The 19,788-nt window shown below is 44.9% G+C and overlaps 1 protein-coding gene across 5 annotated transcripts in view; it reads left to right on the plus strand.

Annotated features, from left to right (window-relative positions):
• syne1a (spectrin repeat containing, nuclear envelope 1a) overlaps positions 1-19,788 on the plus strand; it is a 121,869-nt gene that overhangs the window by 48,951 nt on the left and 53,130 nt on the right. For 4 of the 5 annotated variants that reach the window (XM_076755671.1, XM_076755669.1, XM_076755673.1 and 1 more), the window contains 15 exons: positions 935-1,294; positions 2,837-2,973; positions 5,574-5,751; positions 8,037-8,219; positions 8,554-8,697; positions 9,988-10,143; positions 11,122-11,286; positions 11,572-11,744; positions 11,932-12,085; positions 12,380-12,523; positions 12,982-13,146; positions 13,350-13,667; positions 14,603-14,758; positions 16,049-16,219; positions 19,398-19,724. In XM_076755671.1, the coding sequence (XP_076611786.1) occupies positions 935-1,294; positions 2,837-2,973; positions 5,574-5,751; positions 8,037-8,219; positions 8,554-8,697; positions 9,988-10,143; positions 11,122-11,286; positions 11,572-11,744; positions 11,932-12,085; positions 12,380-12,523; positions 12,982-13,146; positions 13,350-13,667; positions 14,603-14,758; positions 16,049-16,219; positions 19,398-19,724 (2,931 nt within the window). The remainder of the gene's footprint in view (positions 1-934; positions 1,295-2,836; positions 2,974-5,573; positions 5,752-8,036; positions 8,220-8,553; positions 8,698-9,987; positions 10,144-11,121; positions 11,287-11,571; positions 11,745-11,931; positions 12,086-12,379; positions 12,524-12,981; positions 13,147-13,349; positions 13,668-14,602; positions 14,759-16,048; positions 16,220-19,397; positions 19,725-19,788) is intronic. The other variant, XM_076755674.1, reaches the window with a different exon arrangement.

The raw sequence follows: 19,788 nt of genomic DNA on the forward strand, positions 1-19,788 counted from the left end.
ATGGCATGATTTTTATTTTGAAGTACAGTAAATGTAACAGCACGCGATGTTTTACTGAATTAACACCACTGTCAGTGTAAATCACAGGCATGCCTCAAGGATGTGTTTGTGAAACTACACCCAGTTTAAAGGTGTTATATATATCATCTGTTGCTGAGGCAACTGACTGCTGAATTATCTGAACCTATCTAATCTTAATGGACTCCTGCTATGAACGAGGGCAAACTATGTAGGGAATTGGAATTGGTTCTCAGTTTGTTCCTGTATCACTGCCAAATATCTCTCCTGGCACATTTTACTGCCAGGAAGTTGGTCTGCAACCGTATAAAAAAGGTGAAAGAGAGCAGCAGTGGAATTTATAGCTAAGCTTCTCCAAGTTCTGCAGTTACAGTGGAGAGAAAATATGTGAGGAGATATTGATTTGCATTTAAATTTCACACATGGGTCCTAATTATCACATTGTAAATGTGTGTTTGTAGAGCCATGGTGTGAAGCGTTTCAGTAGTAGAGGAAAGAGAATTTGTTGTATACACAAGTTAGCTGCACCATTTTCATTTCCCGTTTATGGTCTCAAGGTTAATGTTCATATTTTCATATTTCCATTTTTAATCCCTTTGTTAGATCACTGCTATCACATCACACTCGAGGGTTTGCTTTTCACACCTTCTGCCTTTCAAGTGCTACCTTTCCACACAGAATGAGAGATGGAGGCGCAGAGAATGAATGAATCAGGACAAATGGACAAAAGACAGAGTCAGATAAAAGACAGAGATAAGAGATGAGAGATAAAAGAATAGAAAGTGATGGAGCAAGAGACGTAAAATCTATGTAGGCAGCTTTAAATAGAATCAACCGCACATCCGGAGGTGGCAGTTTCTGTGGTCACTGTTTCCGTAGCAACTTTGTCTCCTGTCCACCCTCCCGATCTCCTCAGGAGCGCGTGGAGTGTCGGCTATTGGAGGGCCGGGAACGCCTCAGCCGGGTGCGTCGGAGCGCAGCGTCCACGGCGGAACACACGGCGGCGGGTGGCTGCGAGGCCATGGACCGACAGCTGGGGGCGCTCTCCCAGGCTCTGGAGCAGTGGGAGGGGGCTGCCCTGAGGGCCAGAGACGGCCTGGAGGGGGCCCTGGCCGCCGCCGCAGCCTCGGAGGAGGAATACGACCGTCTGACCGCCAGGCTGGAGGATGAGTTGAAAGAGCTAGATGGACGACTGAGGGGGTGGAGCCAGGAGCTGATTAAAGCTGAAGGGCGGAGCAACGGCGAGGAAGCGGTGGAGGGATGGCAGCTGGCTAAGGTATGGCAGCAGGAGATTTCAAATAAACGGCTGTACATCTGCTCACAATAGTGTATTTAAAAAAAATGATAAATAATAAAACTCTGTTCCACTGGGATATGAGCTGCCAAACTGTAATGTGCAAAGAACTGACAGCGGCTACTGTGCTGTATTGTACCATGTTAATTTTTGTGAAGGTGATTAGCATTGTCTAATGGAAAGTACCCACAGGCACACACACACACACACACACACCCTGTTTAGACGTACATCCTCTGCATTCAGCTATGATTCCCCGTCAGTAATTATCCATTCTATTTGTAAATCCTAAAAACAGATTAGTTTGTAAATCAGCTTTACTGGGATGACGAAGGAGTGACAGCTACAATCCCATCAGTTTCCCTTGTTTTCTCCTCAATCAGTCTTCCCTGTCTGTCCCCTCTACCCCTCCCCCTTTTGTTTTTTTTTTTTTTTGCCATTATTTCCCACTATCTCTCCCTCCCAAACGTTCATTCCCTCCATTCCTTCCCCTTTCTGTACTCCAACTTGTTTGAACTGAAGCGTACAGTGATGTCTTTCTTGACTGCAGGGGTTATTTCTCGGATGCTCTCGCTCCTCACCTCCCCTGCCGCTGTGTTTCTAACCTCCACAGGATGTTTACAGTGTGACAATTTCTCTGTATTGTCGAAGGCATGCCGGTACACCCTCACACTCCTCCCTGGGCTTCTTCGGCCATGCCTTTCTCCGGTTTTTCTCAATTTGGGGCTGTCAAAGAACAGAGGAGGAGTCTTTCCCCTCCTCCGCTTCTCTCTCTCTCCTCCTCCAGCCTGTTTCCTGTATCTAGCCTTGTTTTCGTTAGGGGCTCGTTTGTGCGCGTTTGAACCAGTCTTGCATCTGTGAGGGCTGACAGCTGAATTCCACCGGGAGAGAGCGTGAGAGAGTGAGAGGGAGGAAAAATGTGTGAGAGGGACTGTGTGCGAGGAGTGGGAGGAGGGAAGAGAAAGTAGTGGAAGGATAGGAAGAGGGAAGGAGAAGAGGGAGAGCAGAGCAACGAGTCCACAGGAGCAGGGAGGGAGGGGAGGGTTGTTTATTGGTAATACGTCAGAAAGAGAGCGAGCGGGTGAGAGTCAGAGAGTCAGAGAGTGAGCTTGTACATATTTCATGGGACAGGATTTCATGACTGTGTGAGTCCAGAATGTGAGGCACGCTGAGGAGAGCGGGAGAACGGCATCCACAGCTCCTTCCTGACACACTCCGCGAAGAACAGAAATGCTATTGTACAAGCAGCACTGTGAGTATGTGTTGGAGCGCGAGCGCGCGCGTGTGTGTGTGTGTGTGTGTGTGTGTGTATATGTGTGTGTGAATTGTGTGAATGTGAGAAGAGGGAAAAGGACCAAGCCAGGGTGTGAATAGGAATGCGAGTGCACTTATTGAACAGTGTCATGCAGATCCGTTGGGTGCTTGTCTTTCCCTGACACACACACACACACACACACACACACACACACACACACACTCTCTCTCTCTGTCTGAGCCAGCTGGTGTCTGTTTTGTGTTGTTTAGGATATACTGGAGGGCTTGCAGAGCGCCGAGCCGATGGCTGAGAAGTTGAAAGGCCAACTGAATGACCTGGTGCGATACTCCAGAGACCTGGGCTCACAATCAGACCGGGTCACTGCGCTTATCAAACAGCACAACAGGTGAGAGGCATCTATCTGCTTTAGTGAACACTGTGCGGTGGAAAACACCACTGTGTGTGTTTTCATCACGTGGGTTTGAAAGTGAGATTTATTGGCTAAGGCTGGGCGATAACTTCCATTGTCATTTATGGACTTTCGGTGGATTTATAGCAAGATAATAAAATATTTTACCATGTTATGGTTCTATAGATTTCTGTTCAGTTGAATAAAACAGAAGTTGGTATCATTTCATACTTAACAGTGGAACATCGCTGCTTTGTATAATTTCATTTAATGTTGCGTATATTTGCTGTGTTGTAATAACCAACTTGGAACATATTTTTAATAATATTGAGATAAATATTGCGACTGTATTGCTGAGCGCTGTGGGAAAAGAGTACTGTATATAGTAAGATTGAAAAATGCACAAAACAGACTTTGCATAACACACTCATTCATTCCATAACACAGCGAATGAATCCAAGAGCCACATTGGAGGAAGGGCAGAGTTCTGCCTCAAAAACACCCCTCACATTTCTGAGTGGGCAGGAGTAGTGCTCAGTTTTACAAGCCTATTTGTGTTGGAGGAGTGTGTGCATGTGCATGTGTGGCCATCACGTATTCAGAGTCCTGACGTGTGTCAGCCAGTCGAAGGTGAAGGATGACAGGGAGCACTAGAGCCACCAGTTGCTACGCGACATTTAGCTACCTTCCCCTCACCTCCGCTTGTTCGCTGTGTTTGTTTTGGTTTGTGTCCGTCTCCAGTTTAATTTTATGCAAGGCTGAATGTGATTTGGGGAAAATCAGACACATTTGGATGGTTGTTTTTTTTTCACGCTGATACATTGCATGCTTTAGCCTATTTACTGAGCTTTAATTGCCTGCTTTAGAGACCACAAGTTAGCCTGTGTTCATTTATGCTTGCTTGTGAGCACACCATGCAGTGCCTTTTCAAATGAACAGCAGTGGGAACAAAAGAACATGCATGCACACAACCATACATATTCAACACATGCATGCATGGACGTCTACAGCAGCACAAATGATCTACTGGATTTGCATGAACGTGATACGAACGCAGCCATTTTGAGATATTGCAGGGTCGTGTAAAAGCACTGTGACTAACATTTATTGGCAGACAACCTGAGTGAGGTCAACTTGTTGGAGATGCTTTGGCGGGTAATTGGCTTTGGCTGCTGATTGGCAAAAACAGCACCCTTCCTCATTCACTTGGCTTTTTAGTCTATAATGGACTTGGCCTGCGTGCTCTTTGCACCTGTCCTGAATTAAGCACTGCGGAAAGAAGAGCAAGGAGAGAGACGGGAGTGAAAAAAAAAGTGTCAGAGGAGAAGAGATAGAGGAGGAAAAACTCCCCCGTCCTCTTCATAGCACATGCCAGATTTTGTCTGTCACAGCAGAAAAAAGTGCTTCTTCCACACTCACGCTCTCCCCACTGTGTTACCCTTTCATGCCCTCATCGCATCATTAAAACTCAAGGGTATTTGTGTGCATACGTGTGTGGTGCGGCAGAAGGTTGTGTGTGATGTTGCAGTCTTTTTTCATGCCTCCCTTCGGACTGTAACTCTTTCTTAAACAGCTGCGCACCTTGTTTCCCTGCTGTCATCCTTTCCATCACTTCTTCCACTCTGCCCCCTTTAACCTTCACCCACTGCCCAGTATGTATGAAATCCAATGACTCTGTTCTGTTGTTGTCCTCTATGTTCCTCATTTTAACTTTCATTCTGAATTCAGTGATATGGACATTAGGATTTTCCATTCTAATAACCGTACACATATACTCCAGGTTTCTTGTTTGCCAACAGGGCTGCTTTCCTGACTGTTGACCTTAAATTTTGATTTCTAATATTGTGGTATATGATCTTACCTCCAGCCTGGGTTTATTCATTCCTTCTGTGTGACACTTAAGAAATTAATTAAAATAAAATTAATTTAAAGAGGGACTTCGTGTCACTTCTGTTCAACATGTCTGTCGATTTCCTTTTCTACTACTTACTACATGTAGGATATATGAACAACAGAAAAAGTTCCTGTTGAAAAAATACAACCCACTAAGATGTCAAAGTATCTCTTAAATACAGTATCACCCCTCACTGTAACCTCTCGCTCACGCACTCTGTCCCTGTCATATCCTTTCCGTCTCACCGTTTTTCTTACAGCATCAATCTGTCATCCCTTGTTCCCTCCATCTTGTCACCCCTGTGAACTCTTGCCCCTCTCATATGTTGCCTCTCAACCCCCTCCCACGCAGTAGCCCTGACCACCATCCCCCACTCTCTCTCTCTCTCTCTCTCTTTGCCCCAACGCTCATTCTTTCCACTTCACCCACTTTGCCATTTCTCCACCTGCCCGCTTCTCACTCCTGCTCATCTCCCAGGCCTCTCCTCCTCCTCCTCCTCCTCCTCCTCCTCCTCCATAGTGTGAGGTCAGTATGTACAGTATCTGAGCATCTGCACATGTCTTTGTTTTGATGAGCACATGGGTTGTAGACAGCGAACACTCCCTCTGGTTGCAGCCCCCTTTCTTTCTTCGTTAATGTCTCAAGCTGGATTTCAACCTGTGAGCGTGTTAAATCAGCCCTTAACGTTTCTCTTGTCCCCCAGTCTCAGCCTTCGTGCCTCCAGAGAGTGTCAAAATAAGGAGCGCTTGTTGGAGCAGAGGTTCCGTGCAGCCCTGAGAGACTTCCAGCAGTGGTTGGTCAACGCCAAAATCAGCACCGCCAAATGCTTTGATGTGCCACAGAGTGTCGCTGAGGCCTCCACCGCTCTGCAGAGGATCCAAGTAAGAGATACCTTTTTCTGCTCTTAATTACAGTGGACGTCTGTTTAATTGTTACTATGTTCATAAAACACTGGTGTGGACTTGTGCAGTCCTTACTGTGGTGTTTTGGCAGTGGACAGTTTCTCACACTTTCTTCCCAGCCTGCTCAGCTGTTACTGCTCTCACCCAGCTTTGATTCGCTTTATTGCTGCTTGAAATATAAAGTCCATCACCTCCGGAGTTTTCCCAGGACAGACCTCTCAGACAAAGAACAGCAAATATACAGATTTAATCACGTCTTGCAATATTATTCCGGGATAGAAAGTAGTAGAATTGATATTTATTTGAATGTCACAGAATATTACTCTAATCCAGCCTTTTGAGAAAGACATACAGTTTTAATAACTTGCTTTGGTTACAGGACAGGCAATAACACTTACTCATACGCTCATGTTTGAGGACTACCACCCAGAATGGTCATATAGTCTCATAGTCTTTATTAGCTCCACTCAAGTAGTAATGACGGTTTGTAGTGGTTGATAGCAGAATTAGGGGAGTGTAATTTATTCACTTAGATAAACCAGAGTCATGCAGCCTGTTGAGAGAATGAAGTCAACAATCTTGTTGTCATAAAAGTCATTTTGTGTTCCTCCACCTTTGGTTTGCCACCTTGAATCCTCATAAATACACTTTAAATCCACAGTTACGAATTCCAGCCTATTGCTAGCTTTCAGTTTCTTGGCATGGCTTTTTCACAGGCTAAACAAAGCATGTTCCCGCAAAGGGAACTTCTGAAAGTGAAATGATGTAATAGTTGAAGAATCAATCCACTTTCAATGGGTGATTGCTCAAGGGGATGTCTGTATTGACATGCCCACTGTTGAGTGTCCACTGGTGGGCTTGTTGGAGTAGCAGGACCTGCCGTAGGCTGGATAAGCTGAAAGTGGGCACAGAGCCAAGGGGGATGAGAGAAAGATTCACAGCGGGGTCGCTGTGCCATTCTCTTCAAAATATCTGTGTGTCTCTCTTTCTGGGAAGTCTCTGTGTCTTTCTCTGAGAAGCTGGCAGGTGTAACAGTCTGGCAGCCTCTTTAGAGCACCCCAGGGCTCTGGCAAAGTGTCGGGTGCTTGTCGGTTAGCGTAGACGTCCCCACATCCCTGCACCAGACAGTTAATTACCTCTCAGACACCTGACCATGTCCACCACTACGTTACCACCAAGGAATTAACAGTATTGCTTTGAGCTGAGCTTAAATAGTAAGAGGGTAATTGTATACTACAAAGAGCAGAACTTGAATTTATTCCAACATTTGAGGGTTTTTGGGGGGGTTTTTTCCACGTGGAAGTTATTTAATCAACAGTCACTTGAAGAGATGTGCGGGAGTGTTTGTGTGCGCTCCTTCAGAAGTTTCTCGTGCAGCTTTGAGCATGAGAGGGAATGTCATAGAGTATATGATGGTGAGGGGAGAGGAATACTGAGGCAGTCATGTTTTATTTATTATTGACTTGGTGAGGAATGTGGAACAATGTTTCCACATGGCTGACCTCCAGGAGGGCCAGCGTGGGAGGGGCAGGGGCATCCATTGTGTCACACTTAATTGGTGGGATACAGTTACATCGGCAGGGCGAGAACGGTAGTAAGTGTGAAAAAGACAGTGAATGAACACAGAGGAGAGAGATAAATAAAGAGACACACTCATGAAGAAAGACAGCGAAAGACACAGACCGTCTACGCTTGCGTGTGGCCGTACAGTACCAAGTGTGTGTGTGTGTGTGTGTGCGTGCGGAGGCTGAAGCTGTAGTGTGTGTAAGTGATGTGCTGACTGCACAGATGGTGGAGTGGTCCCTGCTGCGCTACTGTCATCGGCTCAGCTCCGAGGGAGGGGTGGGTGCGAGTGTGTGTGTGTGTTTCTGCGGGTGGGTATGGAGGAGCTATGTAAAAACCAACACATTTCAGGCTCACTGACTTTCCTTATCTGCGATTGCCTCCCTGGGTCAGACGCCTCCTTCTGCCCATGCATATGGAATTAGTAATGACTTGGTCTAATTACTGTTTTTGACAGTGTGAAGTGAGATTCTGGGCCCCCCCCCCCCTCCCCAAAAAGGAGAAAGAATGCCCATGTTTATTTCAGTTACCCATCAGCACTGCTTCAGAATTGGAAGACAAAAAGAAGTTAGAGATTGTCATTCAGTCCATTTCTCTTTTTTTCCCTCCTTTCACTTTCACACCCTCCTCCCTTTGTGTGTGTGTGTGTGTTTGTTCTAAGTATTCACAGTTCCTTTGTCTTTGCCTGTGTATTCCCACAGGAGTTCTTGAGTGACAGGGAGCACGGCCAGGCCAGGCTGAGTACAGTAGGAGCCAGTGGGGAGCTGCTGATGGCCGTGGTGTCCAAAGACAGAGTGGAGGGAATCAAGGCCAAGGTGGCAAACGCCAGAGAAGACTGGAAGAGCCTGATGAATAACCTTCAGATGAGGGAGGATGCACTCAAGGTTGGTTAGCATTTACTTTTTGTTTGGTTACTGTTTTCATGGCTAAGATCTTCCCTGTACAAGATAATCTCAATCTCAGAGGAACTGAGCAGTTAAATAAAGGCACACCGTGTTGTTTGAATGTTTAGATTAATGCAGCCTTAGTTTTTCTATACAGTGTGTCCATGTTTGGGTCTGTTACTTCAAAGGGTGTACATACAGAATATGATTTCATATGCATCTTAAATCTGATGCCAGATTCTAATTGATTTAATTGAAAATATAAATAGGAAAAATGCTGATTTTATTCATTATACAGAGTTGTTGCTTGACAAGTTAAGTGTCACATTTCCAGAACCTGCAGTCCCAGATGACGGAGTTTGAGGCCAGTGCTGAGCCTCTGCAGGACTGGCTGAACAGCACAGAGGTCAGAGTTCAGGAGAGCAGTGCTCGGCTGCACGACCTTCCAGCCAAGAAACAGGAGCTCAGCAAACTACAGGTATTGTGGAGTCCGAAGTCAGGCTCCTTACACAGGCACATGTGACTCCACGCTGCCTGGGGTTATTGAACCAGTGGATTCCTGATTCCTCACAGTATGCCTCAGCGTCTCCTAGTTTTTGCAGTGTTTTATAGCCACTTCTTCAGCAATACATTTTGCAATACATCAGCATTGCAATCCATACAGAAGGGTCCATTTTCTTTTCAATTTCATTATGTCATACTGAGGGCGTGCCTTTTACAGTTCTCTTCTCAGCTACTATCACATTCTCTCATTTCCTTTCCCCACGCAAGTAAACCCTGTAATTGCACCATTAATTGAATATTAAGTAGATTTTCTAGGGATACTACATAGTTGTAGCTCTCCATCAGATATGCGTCCCTTAAGTACAATCTCAAATCAGCTGGGAAAAGAGAAGGACCTAATTACATTTGTCGAGCACCACTGGATCAAAATAGAGCAGCGTCTTGACACAATAGTCAGAGGAAAAGTCCAGAAATCTAATTAATTCTCCTTCTGTCACAGCTGAAGCGCTGCGTGGCTAAAAGGCCCTTTTCAGGATGCGATAACAGCCTCTGCCATGTCTGGCAGAGACAAAAAAGGAAGAGAGGCACGGAGCGTTAAAAAGATAAAACTGACAAAAGAGAAAAAATATATCAAGCCCATCTCAAAGCTCTGCCCTTATCGTTGTTGCTATTTTTGTATTTACTCTGTCGCCCACTGTAGCACTTCTCCTCGTCGCCTTTTGTCTGGCCCTGCAAGCAATTACATTTCTTCCCCCAGCACCTCAAGTATAATACAATACATGCAGGCTTCAGTGTGTGAACCTGTGTTGGCAAAATCCTCTTTACCTTTTCACATGTATAACCCCCCCGCCTTCGCAGTATTTTATCAGGCTTGTCTCCTCTCCCTGCTCTGTGCTGTGGCGTCTTGCTGAATAACCGTATTTCTATTTAAAAACGAACATCAAGAGAAATACTGCTGATGCTGGTTTTTATGATGTTCTTTCCCTTTGTCCTTATTCGTGTATTTTGATGTGTACCTGTCACTCTGTCTGTTCTTGTGATATGTTAACCCAACCTTGCACCCCTCCTCTGTGCCTCTCACACCTAACCTTTTCTGTTTTTGCTTTCATATTTTTTTTTTGTCCTTCCTCCACACTACCTCTCCATTGTGCTCCATTTCTTCTGTCACTTTTAACCCTGCCCTCCCACCTGTGCTTACCTTCATCCTATTGCTCCTTCATCTTTCTCCATATCCTCCTCCTCCTCCTGCTTCATACTGGCCCAGTGCGTACTGGAGGAGATGGCCAGTCGGGAGGCAGAGCTGGGCAGGCTCAGGGAGAGAGCTCATCGTCTCTGGGAGGGACAAGCAGCCGGCAAGGGCTTCGTCCACCGCGTGTCCCAGCTGTCAGCGCAGTATCTAGCCCTCAGCAACTTAACCAAGGTAACTCTGCTTCCACCCTGTAACCCTGCCATCCCCTTTCTTCCCCTTAACGTATCTGTGCTTCTGCCTGAGAAATGCTGCAGCATGCTGAACCGTGCCTTGCTTGATTCATGTACTGTTTGAGCTAAAAACTACGGAGCCTTCTGTCGAGCCGTGTTGTTTACTGTTGTTCTCTGTTATTTGCTGTGTCATGCTTTCTTCCCCAGTTCCGCATCAGTCACGGTTGCTGTAATCAGCTTACCTCAGGTGAAAAGATTGCACCCCAAGAAACTCTCCCTATCTGTAGTAATTTCCCTGAGCATAATAATCTATCTCTCACCTCCAAAAGGTCCTTGCAGTTGCAGCCTCATCAACATGAAAAAGGCCAAGGCTGTTGAGCTCACCTTTCATCCACTGAAGCACTTCTAAAATGCCAGAGCTGAAACATGTCAGTGCTTGAGAATCTGACCTTTTTGAAGCTCTCGTTAGATTGGTCACACTCTTATGATAAATTTCATATAGCGTCGAACAAAACATTACAATGACCGCAAAGCACAATTCTCTTACCTCAGGACAATGAGAGTGCCCCAACAATGATGAATGAGATTTATTTTCTTTGCCGGCTAGCTCGCGGAGCGCTATTTTTAGGTCTTCTTCCCTGCCAGACATGGAAACAGGAATGAAATCATTTAAAACTGCCACTTGTAGATTGTTATTGCAGCTCTGCCTTTCTCCACTCTGCAGTTACACAGATGTTTAAGATGTACGAGTGATGACTGCAAACAAAATACATTGTGTGTCTTGTGTTGTACTGTGTGGGTGGGAAAGTCTCCGGAGACGAATGTGAGGAAAAACAAGACCATAATTTCAAATTCAAACTGAAATGTATGAAGACACTGTTGTTGTGCACCGGAAACAATCAATGCAGTACTACCCTGCTTCTCACAACCAATGTAAGAATTGAAGTGTGTTTACAGTGCTGTGCTCTCATCTCTAAAGGATAAGGCTTCCAGGATTGAACGCATTGTGGGGGAGCACCGCCTCTTCTCTCAAGGCCTTAAGGAGCTCCAGGATTGGGTGTGTGAAGCTCAAAGGGTCCTCAGCACCTGCATCTCCACCACCACCGACAAAGGCGTGTTAGAGGACCGGATGTTACAGCTGGAAGTAAGGAGGGACAGGACGGCTGTGGGATGTCTTAAAGGAATATGGCGTAACTCTCACAGATTGGACTATTGGTTCATTTTAGATACAAGAAGCTATGCATGTTTTCCCTACAATACTTTTCCTACAGTGTGTCAGGCTGACATATCAACATATATGTGATTTAAGGAAAGAAGCATAGCATAGCTCAGCTAACAGCAGTATGGTGACACATTCCCTCGCTGGCAATTCTTGGACTTTTGGTGACCACCTGGAAAACTTAATGCATTTCTTTAATGGTGTCTGTAGGCCTTACTGGCCGCTCGTCAGGAGAGGGAGATCCAGCTAAAGATGCTTCTGACGCGGGGAGAAGCAGTCCAGAGGAACACGTCGGCTGAGGGGGTGCCAGTGATTCGCAAACAGATCCAGGACCTCAAAGACTCATGGGACTCCTTGCTTTCTGCCTCTATTCAGTGCAAAAGGTTGTTATCATGAACCAATCAATCAGCCTGTCAGTTGATAAATGGGAACTGTCAAGTTTCACTTCATTGATTTCAGTTGCTTGAAAGGTTACACGGATTTAGATTCAAATGCGTGTGTACGTTGTTTGCGTGTGTTTTTGTGTCGTGTTTTTTCCCCTGTGTGTTAACGTTGCTGTCGTTGTAACAGTCAGCTGGAGGGCGCCTTGTCGCAATGGACCAGCTATCAGGAGGACGTGGGTCAGTTCGTGCTGTGGATGGACCGGGTTGAGGAGACCCTCAGCTGCTCAGACAGACAGTACTCTGAGATGAGAGACAAAACCGCCAACCTGGGGAAGACCAAGGTATCACATGTGGCATAACAGCTAGCCTCAAAAAGCCACACTAGATGCTGTAAACTTGATTTATGCATTGAGATGAAACTTGGTGTGGCCTGAACTTTTACACTTTTTTACAGAACAGCTGCCATGTTTTCCAGTTTTTCTTTTTTAATCTTCTTCACAAATTTAAAAGTTCACCTTTTCTATAGAAAGCCGTACACCAGACACATATAGTTACACTTATTAATACCCCAGAGCCTCCCAGTGGAGTAAAAGTTACTTCACTGAATGTCTGTATGTGTTCTTGTTTCATTCCAGCTTCTCTATGAAGAAGTACTGAGTCACAGCAGTCCTCTGGAGACCATTGCCACAAAGGGGTCCAATATGGCTGAGCACTACACTACCCAGCAGGAGGTGCAGCAGCTGCAGTGTAGATACAACGCCCTCAAAGAAAAGGCCAAGGTACTTACACTGCAAACAACATATGGTTCCATTTTTTCCTCTGCAGGCATTTTAATAATAAATGATTGTTTTGAGAAAATTTCTCTGAGCGCTTACTTCATGTTGTTTCATAAATCTCAATCAGCTTATTGAAGACTGCGACCTGTATGTTGAACATTTTCATAATTTCACTGATAATAAATTCATTACACAGTTTTTGCTTTTGTCAACAGCATTATTTACACCTTTAGATCACATTACATTCAGTTTTGCTGCTCACGTATTATGTTAGCATGTGGTTAAGTCAGCTTCAAGCAATTGACGTCAGTAATCAGGCAAGTGGTCGTATTTTTCAAGCACAATTTTAAAGTTTTAAAAAGGCAAGACCTCTTTTTTTATAGCAAAATTACACTGTCCACTGCTGCTGTGATACTGACTGGATTTTCCACCACTAATGTCTCCAACCTGTTGTTTTGCAGAATGCAGTCAGTAAGGCCAAAGGCCTGGTGCTGGTCCATCAGGAATATCAAAGGGGTTTACATGTGTTTGAAGACTGGCTGGAGCAGGAACAGGCCACTCTGGCCTCCTTGTCCCATCCAGAGGGAAATGTGGATACACTAGAGAAGACACTACAACAGCTGCAGGTATTAATACTGTGCGGTGTTCTGGATGATATAATTGATATGAACAGGTAACATACAAATGTAAGAGAAAGCCTCCTGGTATCAGTGTGCACTCTTACTGTCATCTCACCTGGCTTAAGCCTCGGACACTTTTGGTAACTAAACCGCTTCAAACTCTTTGATCACACTGTGTCTTTGTTCTTCCCTTTTTATTTCACTTACAGCTCCTGCAGGAACGCTGCTCAAATGGCCAGTCTTTGCTCTCTTCTGTGCTGACAAGCAGAGAGAGGGTAATCCCCTGGGGTATACCTCAGATCGAGGACCGAGCGCTGGACACCGCTCAGCGGGAGTGGGGGGCCTACCAGGGCCGTCTGGAGGAGACGCAGACCCAGCTGAGCTCCACGCTGACCAGACTGAGGCACATGGGCCAAAGGTTTCTGAGCCTGGCGCAGTGGCTGGAGGAGATGGAGAAAGTGGCAAACGTCAGACCTCATCGGAGGTCAGACAGAGCCACCAAGGAGACTCACCTGAAGAAACTCCAGGTCAGAACTCTAAAGTCTATATAAGACAAGCTCACAAGAACACGACACATATTATTACCAGCAATATACTGTGACTGTATTTGAAATACAAAGTAATATTGATTACATTTTCATGCTTTCTCTGAGGTCTTACATAAACTGCTTCTTCTCATTAGTATTATGCTCTTCTGTCATATTTTCTGCTAATATCATTTTCTGTGTCACGCATACAGTCAGAAATAATACGTACCCGGCTGAACTGTAGACCTCACAGTCCCTTTAACTCAATATTTTGGACAACAAGAACAAAAACAAGCAGCTCACTTTTTCTCCATACTAATTTTAGGCCCTAGAGGAGGGCTAAATGAATCCTTTAAAAGAGCTTTAAATGAATCCTGTCAAAAATCTTTGTGCTGTGTTTGAGTCACGTTTCCTCTTTGACTGTCAGTCACATCTAGTCAGTTCCTAAAACAGTGCACCAGTTTACTCACTCAAAACTCAGCCACAGCAATATCCAAGCCAAAAATAAGACTTTCAAAATGAAAGTTATGAGGCATCGCAGGACCTTGCACAATGATACATCACTTTTCTTACTGCCTCCCCTAAACATACACAAGGCATTTGGAAGGAAACAGCAGGGGACAGACTATTCCCCAACTGGGTCTCCTCCCTTTGGAGCACGCTTCCTGCCAGTGTCAGGATGTCAGACAGTCTCAGTATTTTCCTCCCCTTCATTTAGGGACACACACGCACAAAAACATACACACACATAGATACAGACCCTTGGCACCATAGCTTGTTTGCGATGTGATCTGTTGTTTCTTGTTTTCCTTTTCACCCATGTTTGTCCTTTTATTTCCCACAGCACATAATTTACATTCAAATCATGAATATTTTTGACTGAATTTAATGAGAAAGATGCTAATTATACATTTCTCTTTGTCCCCTCTGAGCAGGGGTGTCTTGAGGCAGTGCTTGCACGGCAGGGAGAAGTCGATGGCCTCTCCTCTCTGGCCCAGCAGGTTCTGGAGGAAACCTACATCAGTAGTCGTGTCAGCGTTACTGCCACCCAGCTCACTTCCCGCTACCATTCCCTGCTGCTCAACATACAGGTTAGGCACTCAACCAAACCAAGTTCTTCTTTAATTATTACACATACAATTTCACATACAATAGTTTTTTAATTTTTTGTCCTCCAGAAGATTTTCACATACTGTGAATAGTAAACATAAAGCCTTGACGGGCAGGGTTTTAACCACTTTTTGTTTAATACAGTCTCAGTGATGGATGAAGAAGTTGTGTGCATTGCCAGCTCTCCTCCCGCAGTGGGCTCCTCACACATGGCTGTGCTCTCTCACCATGGAATTTAGTCCAGTGAGAGTTTGCACTTTGTTTCTGTAACACCCCATTGAAGTAGCTTTGAGAGTTATGCCTGTGAACTGGGCCTGTGTTGCTCTGTATACTCAGATCCAGCCTCTCTATTTGTCTGCTCCTCTGGGGGGGACTAAAGGAAAATCAATGAGGCTCCTCTGGTCTGGGGCTAAGGCTGTAATTAAACGCTACAGAAGGCAATCTCACACCCGGCACAAGCAGTGGAAAAGCTTTGCCTGCACTACATTGATTTTTACACCTTCAGTAACACATCTGAGTTTATGTCTCCCCCTCACTCCCTCACTTTGTTTCTTTGTCTCACTTATACCCACACCCCTTTCACCCCCTCTCAAAATTGACTCAAGCATATATGTACCAAGAGTCATGCCAATGCATATGCATGTAGTCACATAACATCCCTCTCATACTACGGATGCCTGTAATTATACTGTGTGAAGTGAGGGCCTTATGGGCTTGAGGTGGGAAGCTGTTACCTCTGTCTAGTCAGAAAAGGTGTGCACTCAGCACTATCAGCTAATTGGAGCCTCTCACCACAGGATTTGCAAGTTGAGAGAATAATGTGTCAAGAAACCCTCTCCATCCTCATGATGTTATTGACTCAAAATCTCAGTGAAGTGGATAATGCGTCAAAAACATAAAATCCCTCTCCACCTTGTAGTGAAGCTATTGACATTCTGCAGATGAATGAGGAGGGGAGAAACGGATATTTTCTGTTTTGATGGTTGATCATAGAGTTTTTGGTCCTTGGTGGCTCAGGTAAGACTGCTGAGGCACACCTTAAAAGAAAGTGATGCAGACCATGTTTGCTGAATTTTCCACTGACCAAATTCAGTCAAAGTCTCACTAACAGTTTTAACCCTTGGGGCTAAAAGGCAGCAGCTGTTGAGGTGAGATTATTCACCTTTATGTTCATACTATTAAAAATGATGCGAATATGATAGGATAGCACTATTATCTAGCTGTCTATTTGTGAAACTTCATTTCTGAGTTCTCATCCTTTCATTTTTCAGGACACCATCAAGCAACTACAGGAGGAGCTGAAGAGCATCGAAGAGGCTGAGAACCTTTGCGTGTCCTTTACCGACTGGCTCAGCTCCACTCAGAAAAGCTTCAAAGCATTAACTGACAGCTCTGAACCTCTGGACCGCATTGCCATGGAGAGGAAGATGAAAAAACTAGAGGTATTTATCGATTTACCTTAATCTTTCCCGCAATTTCCATGTGCGGGTAGATAAATTTGGACATAAATTTCACACTCACAGTTCTGAACCTCCATTTGTCAGCGAGGCATTTGGATGCACGGTGCGGTGCTTAATACACCTCCCTGAACAGGTTGCAATAAATCAGCACAGACGTTGGGTATTACCTTGGCAATTTGATGAGTTAGCAGGACTTCAGTTTGCAGTGGAGAATTTGAGCACAAACTCATATGAATGCATTATCCAAGCCAGCAAAAATGTCCTTGTGCAATCTCGTTTTCTGCCAAGCAGCATATGGTACCTGCTTGTAACATCAAGTGTACGGATTTCTTTGGCAGCGACAATATGCTTGCCCAGTAAAATATACATAAACTACCTGTAAAGCTCGCAAAGCAATCAGCGTACCTATAATATTTGGATAGCACTCTAGACTGAAAGAAACTCGCTGTGGTGGCATAACTGTAGCAGTTTTTCTTTGTGCTCTGTTGGTCAAATGGCCATTGGAGGGGAGTAGCCCTGCTCAAACATGCACAGACAGCAATAATAAAAAGAAAATCGCCACCACGGTTTGCTTGGCATAGTTCATATTGTGTGTGTATAGGATTGGATGAGTATGTGTGTATCGATCAGCCCTTTATGAAGACAAAGTGGGTGCCGCTTTAGAGGAAGCATGGTAGCAGGAGGAGACCTCCCACTGTGAAGCAGAGGATGAAGAAGCGCCGGTGTCAGGAGCCTGCTGGCACAGACACTGTAATTGATGCAGTGCCCTTACCGCTTCACATCACACACACATTCACGCGCACACATACATTTCTCTCTCTCTCTCTCGCTCTCTCTTTTTCCTCTCTAATACTCGCTTCATATCACAAAATCCATCCAAAGTGCTAACTAACAAGCTGCAGCAAACTGTCAAAACCTTGAATCCACTGTCATTTTCTCCCCACTGCCTTTATTTATAAATCACTAGATCTCATTTCTCTTTGTCTTTGTCACACACATATCCAGAAAGGCATACGCACACACACACACACACACAGACATTTACAATACGTCATCTGGTGTGGGCTTTGCAGTAATCCCTGTCTGGGATCGATGCTCTGTCTCTGCATAGGGACTGAAGACATGCTGTCACCACATGTGTCCTTCCAGCACTGCAGATAACACACGAGCGCTCCATCACTTACTCATTCTCCTGTGGTGAGAGCTACAGGGCTTTTCAGTGAGCTTGGATGATTATGCATTGACACAAAGACCAGTAGTCAATAGCTGTGTCAAGGGCCATTAGTTGGATTTCGACTTCCTTTTATACTGAGTTGTAACTGTAAAAGCGCGAGTCATACAGTAACATTGGCCCCTGAGCCACAATCATGCTGTAACTTCATTAAGAGCTCTGAACATGAAAGTATTGTGAGAATGTGTCATGGTAAGACATGTGCATTTTCAGAAGGCCTAATGTGTCCCTTAGGTCTGAGCAATTGTGGTAGCTTTTTATTATAATCATTAAATTCTCTACATCTGCCACTTTCCCTGACTCTGTTGTCATCCAGTGCATCTTAACCTCTTCATTTATTTTTTGTTTTCACCATAGTTTTTCCCCAAGAGTGCTCCAAAAAGCTCCATTGACTCGTTTGTATACAATCTCAATGGCATTTATAAGTGTTCATAGACATTTTTCCCCAAACTCCCTTTTGCTTTCTGACACACAGGTTTTATCTCTAAAAAGTAAAAGTAAATAGGTTTAGATTCTGTTGTAGTGAAAGAACATAATTTACAGTGCCGTAGTAGATAATGGAGCCGGAGAACTGTTGCAGAATAAGAAACAGAATTGTTTTTGCTCATCATTTACAGCAGATTCACAAGACCACAAGATGCTTGATGTGGATAATTGAGGCTGACATGGTACAAGACAGTTTACAGCATAAAGGGCACATTATGTTCAGGACCTCATATGTAATGTTCACCACACTGTCTTCTGCTGTATCATAGTGTTAGCATCATTGAAGCTAAGCAGGTTTCCAGCCTTTCATCAGTGGGTAATTCATTCAGTCCAAAGACAGGCCGCTGAATTAGTATTTTGTAATTGCTGGAACAATTAGGTGCTAAAATGAACTGTGAGTATTTTTTTTCCCCTCTGTAATGTAAAAACCATTCAGATGTTTGAATGGTTCCTCAAACTGTCTTGCATCCGAAATGCCCAGTTTATCATTAAACTTATTAACCACCGGTTTCAACAAAGTCTTGCAAGTTTAATTCAACATGTGGACACCAGTAGTGTTGCTAAGAAGGATGCTTGATGTCAGACACAGCATGAGAGCAGATGTTTTGATGTGACATGGAGGTAACAAGTCATGCAGAACTAAATCTACTCCAAATGGCAATTACCTCAGACTTCCTTGTTTTGGCTCCTATGTTAACTGCACAGATTTGTCTGAAATTGAGAGATACTGAGCGTCTCCTGTTAAGGTCCTGAGGCCGGTTCGTTGGCATTGTTACTGGAATGATGAACATGCCCTGAGCAAACATGGACGTGTGCACACAGACACAGGTCTTGTTATATTATATTATCAACAGCAGTAGCGGGAGGTCTGGGGTTGTTGCAGTGTGAAGCCACTCTCTACTCAAGCAATAATAGACTGATGATGAAAGCTAGATAGCGTCCCATCGAGTGGAGGTCTGCGGGTGTGTGCGGTGTATGTTGTGGTTGCCCTGGAAACCCCTGCAGCTACTGCTGCCTGTTAAGGGTCCTTATAATTGGGTCCTCCTTTCATATTATTCACTGTGGTTTCTCCACACCATGACCTCCCAAGCCTTCTCCACATCTCACCATGCAGGTGTCAGTCTACCTGATGGGTTCAAAGCCTTTCAAACACACTGCCGGGCTGGTCTGTGTGACTGGGGCAGCCGTGAGGTGAAGGACAAAGAAATCAGTGATGCTGAGTTTGAATGTTAACCTCAAAGTAATGGAATCTATGATAGCAGGCTTTCTGCATCCTAGAGCATATATGGTTCAGTTTTGGTACACCGGCACAGAAAGCGGTCTTTTACTTCTTCAACTCAGCAGTGTGCAAAATGCCCAGGTTGAAGGTGTTCAGTGTAAAATAGTAATAACACTGTAGCGGCACCCATGCTGAGTTGTATATCTGCTCTCTCTTTCAACCAGACTCTCCAGTCTGAGCTCCAACACGGACACAGCTTCCTGAAATCACTGAGGGAGCGGGCAGAGCAGGCAGCAGGCTTCCTGAACGAGGCTGGAGCTGAGAGTTTAGGAGGGGAGGTAGAGGCTCGCCTTGGCCAGCTGGAGGAGCTCGCTGGCGGGCTGAGGCAGAAGCACAGCTTTCTACAGCGAGCGTTACTGCTGGCGAAGGAGTTCCAAGACCGATATAAGGCTCAGGCCCAGTGGCTGGTGGAGACCAGGGCTTTGCTCAGCACCTCAGTGGAGCCCAAGGCTGAACTGTACCAACGGAGAGCACTGCTGGCTAAGTATAAGGTATAGCAGCAACTATGTAATTTCTCAATCTTTTCTAAATGATTGTACTGTATTTAATTTGAAA

The sequence above is a fragment of the Chaetodon auriga genome, chromosome 18 (assembly GCF_051107435.1).
Source record: "Chaetodon auriga isolate fChaAug3 chromosome 18, fChaAug3.hap1, whole genome shotgun sequence".
Classification (NCBI taxonomy): Eukaryota; Metazoa; Chordata; class Actinopteri; order Chaetodontiformes; family Chaetodontidae; genus Chaetodon; species Chaetodon auriga.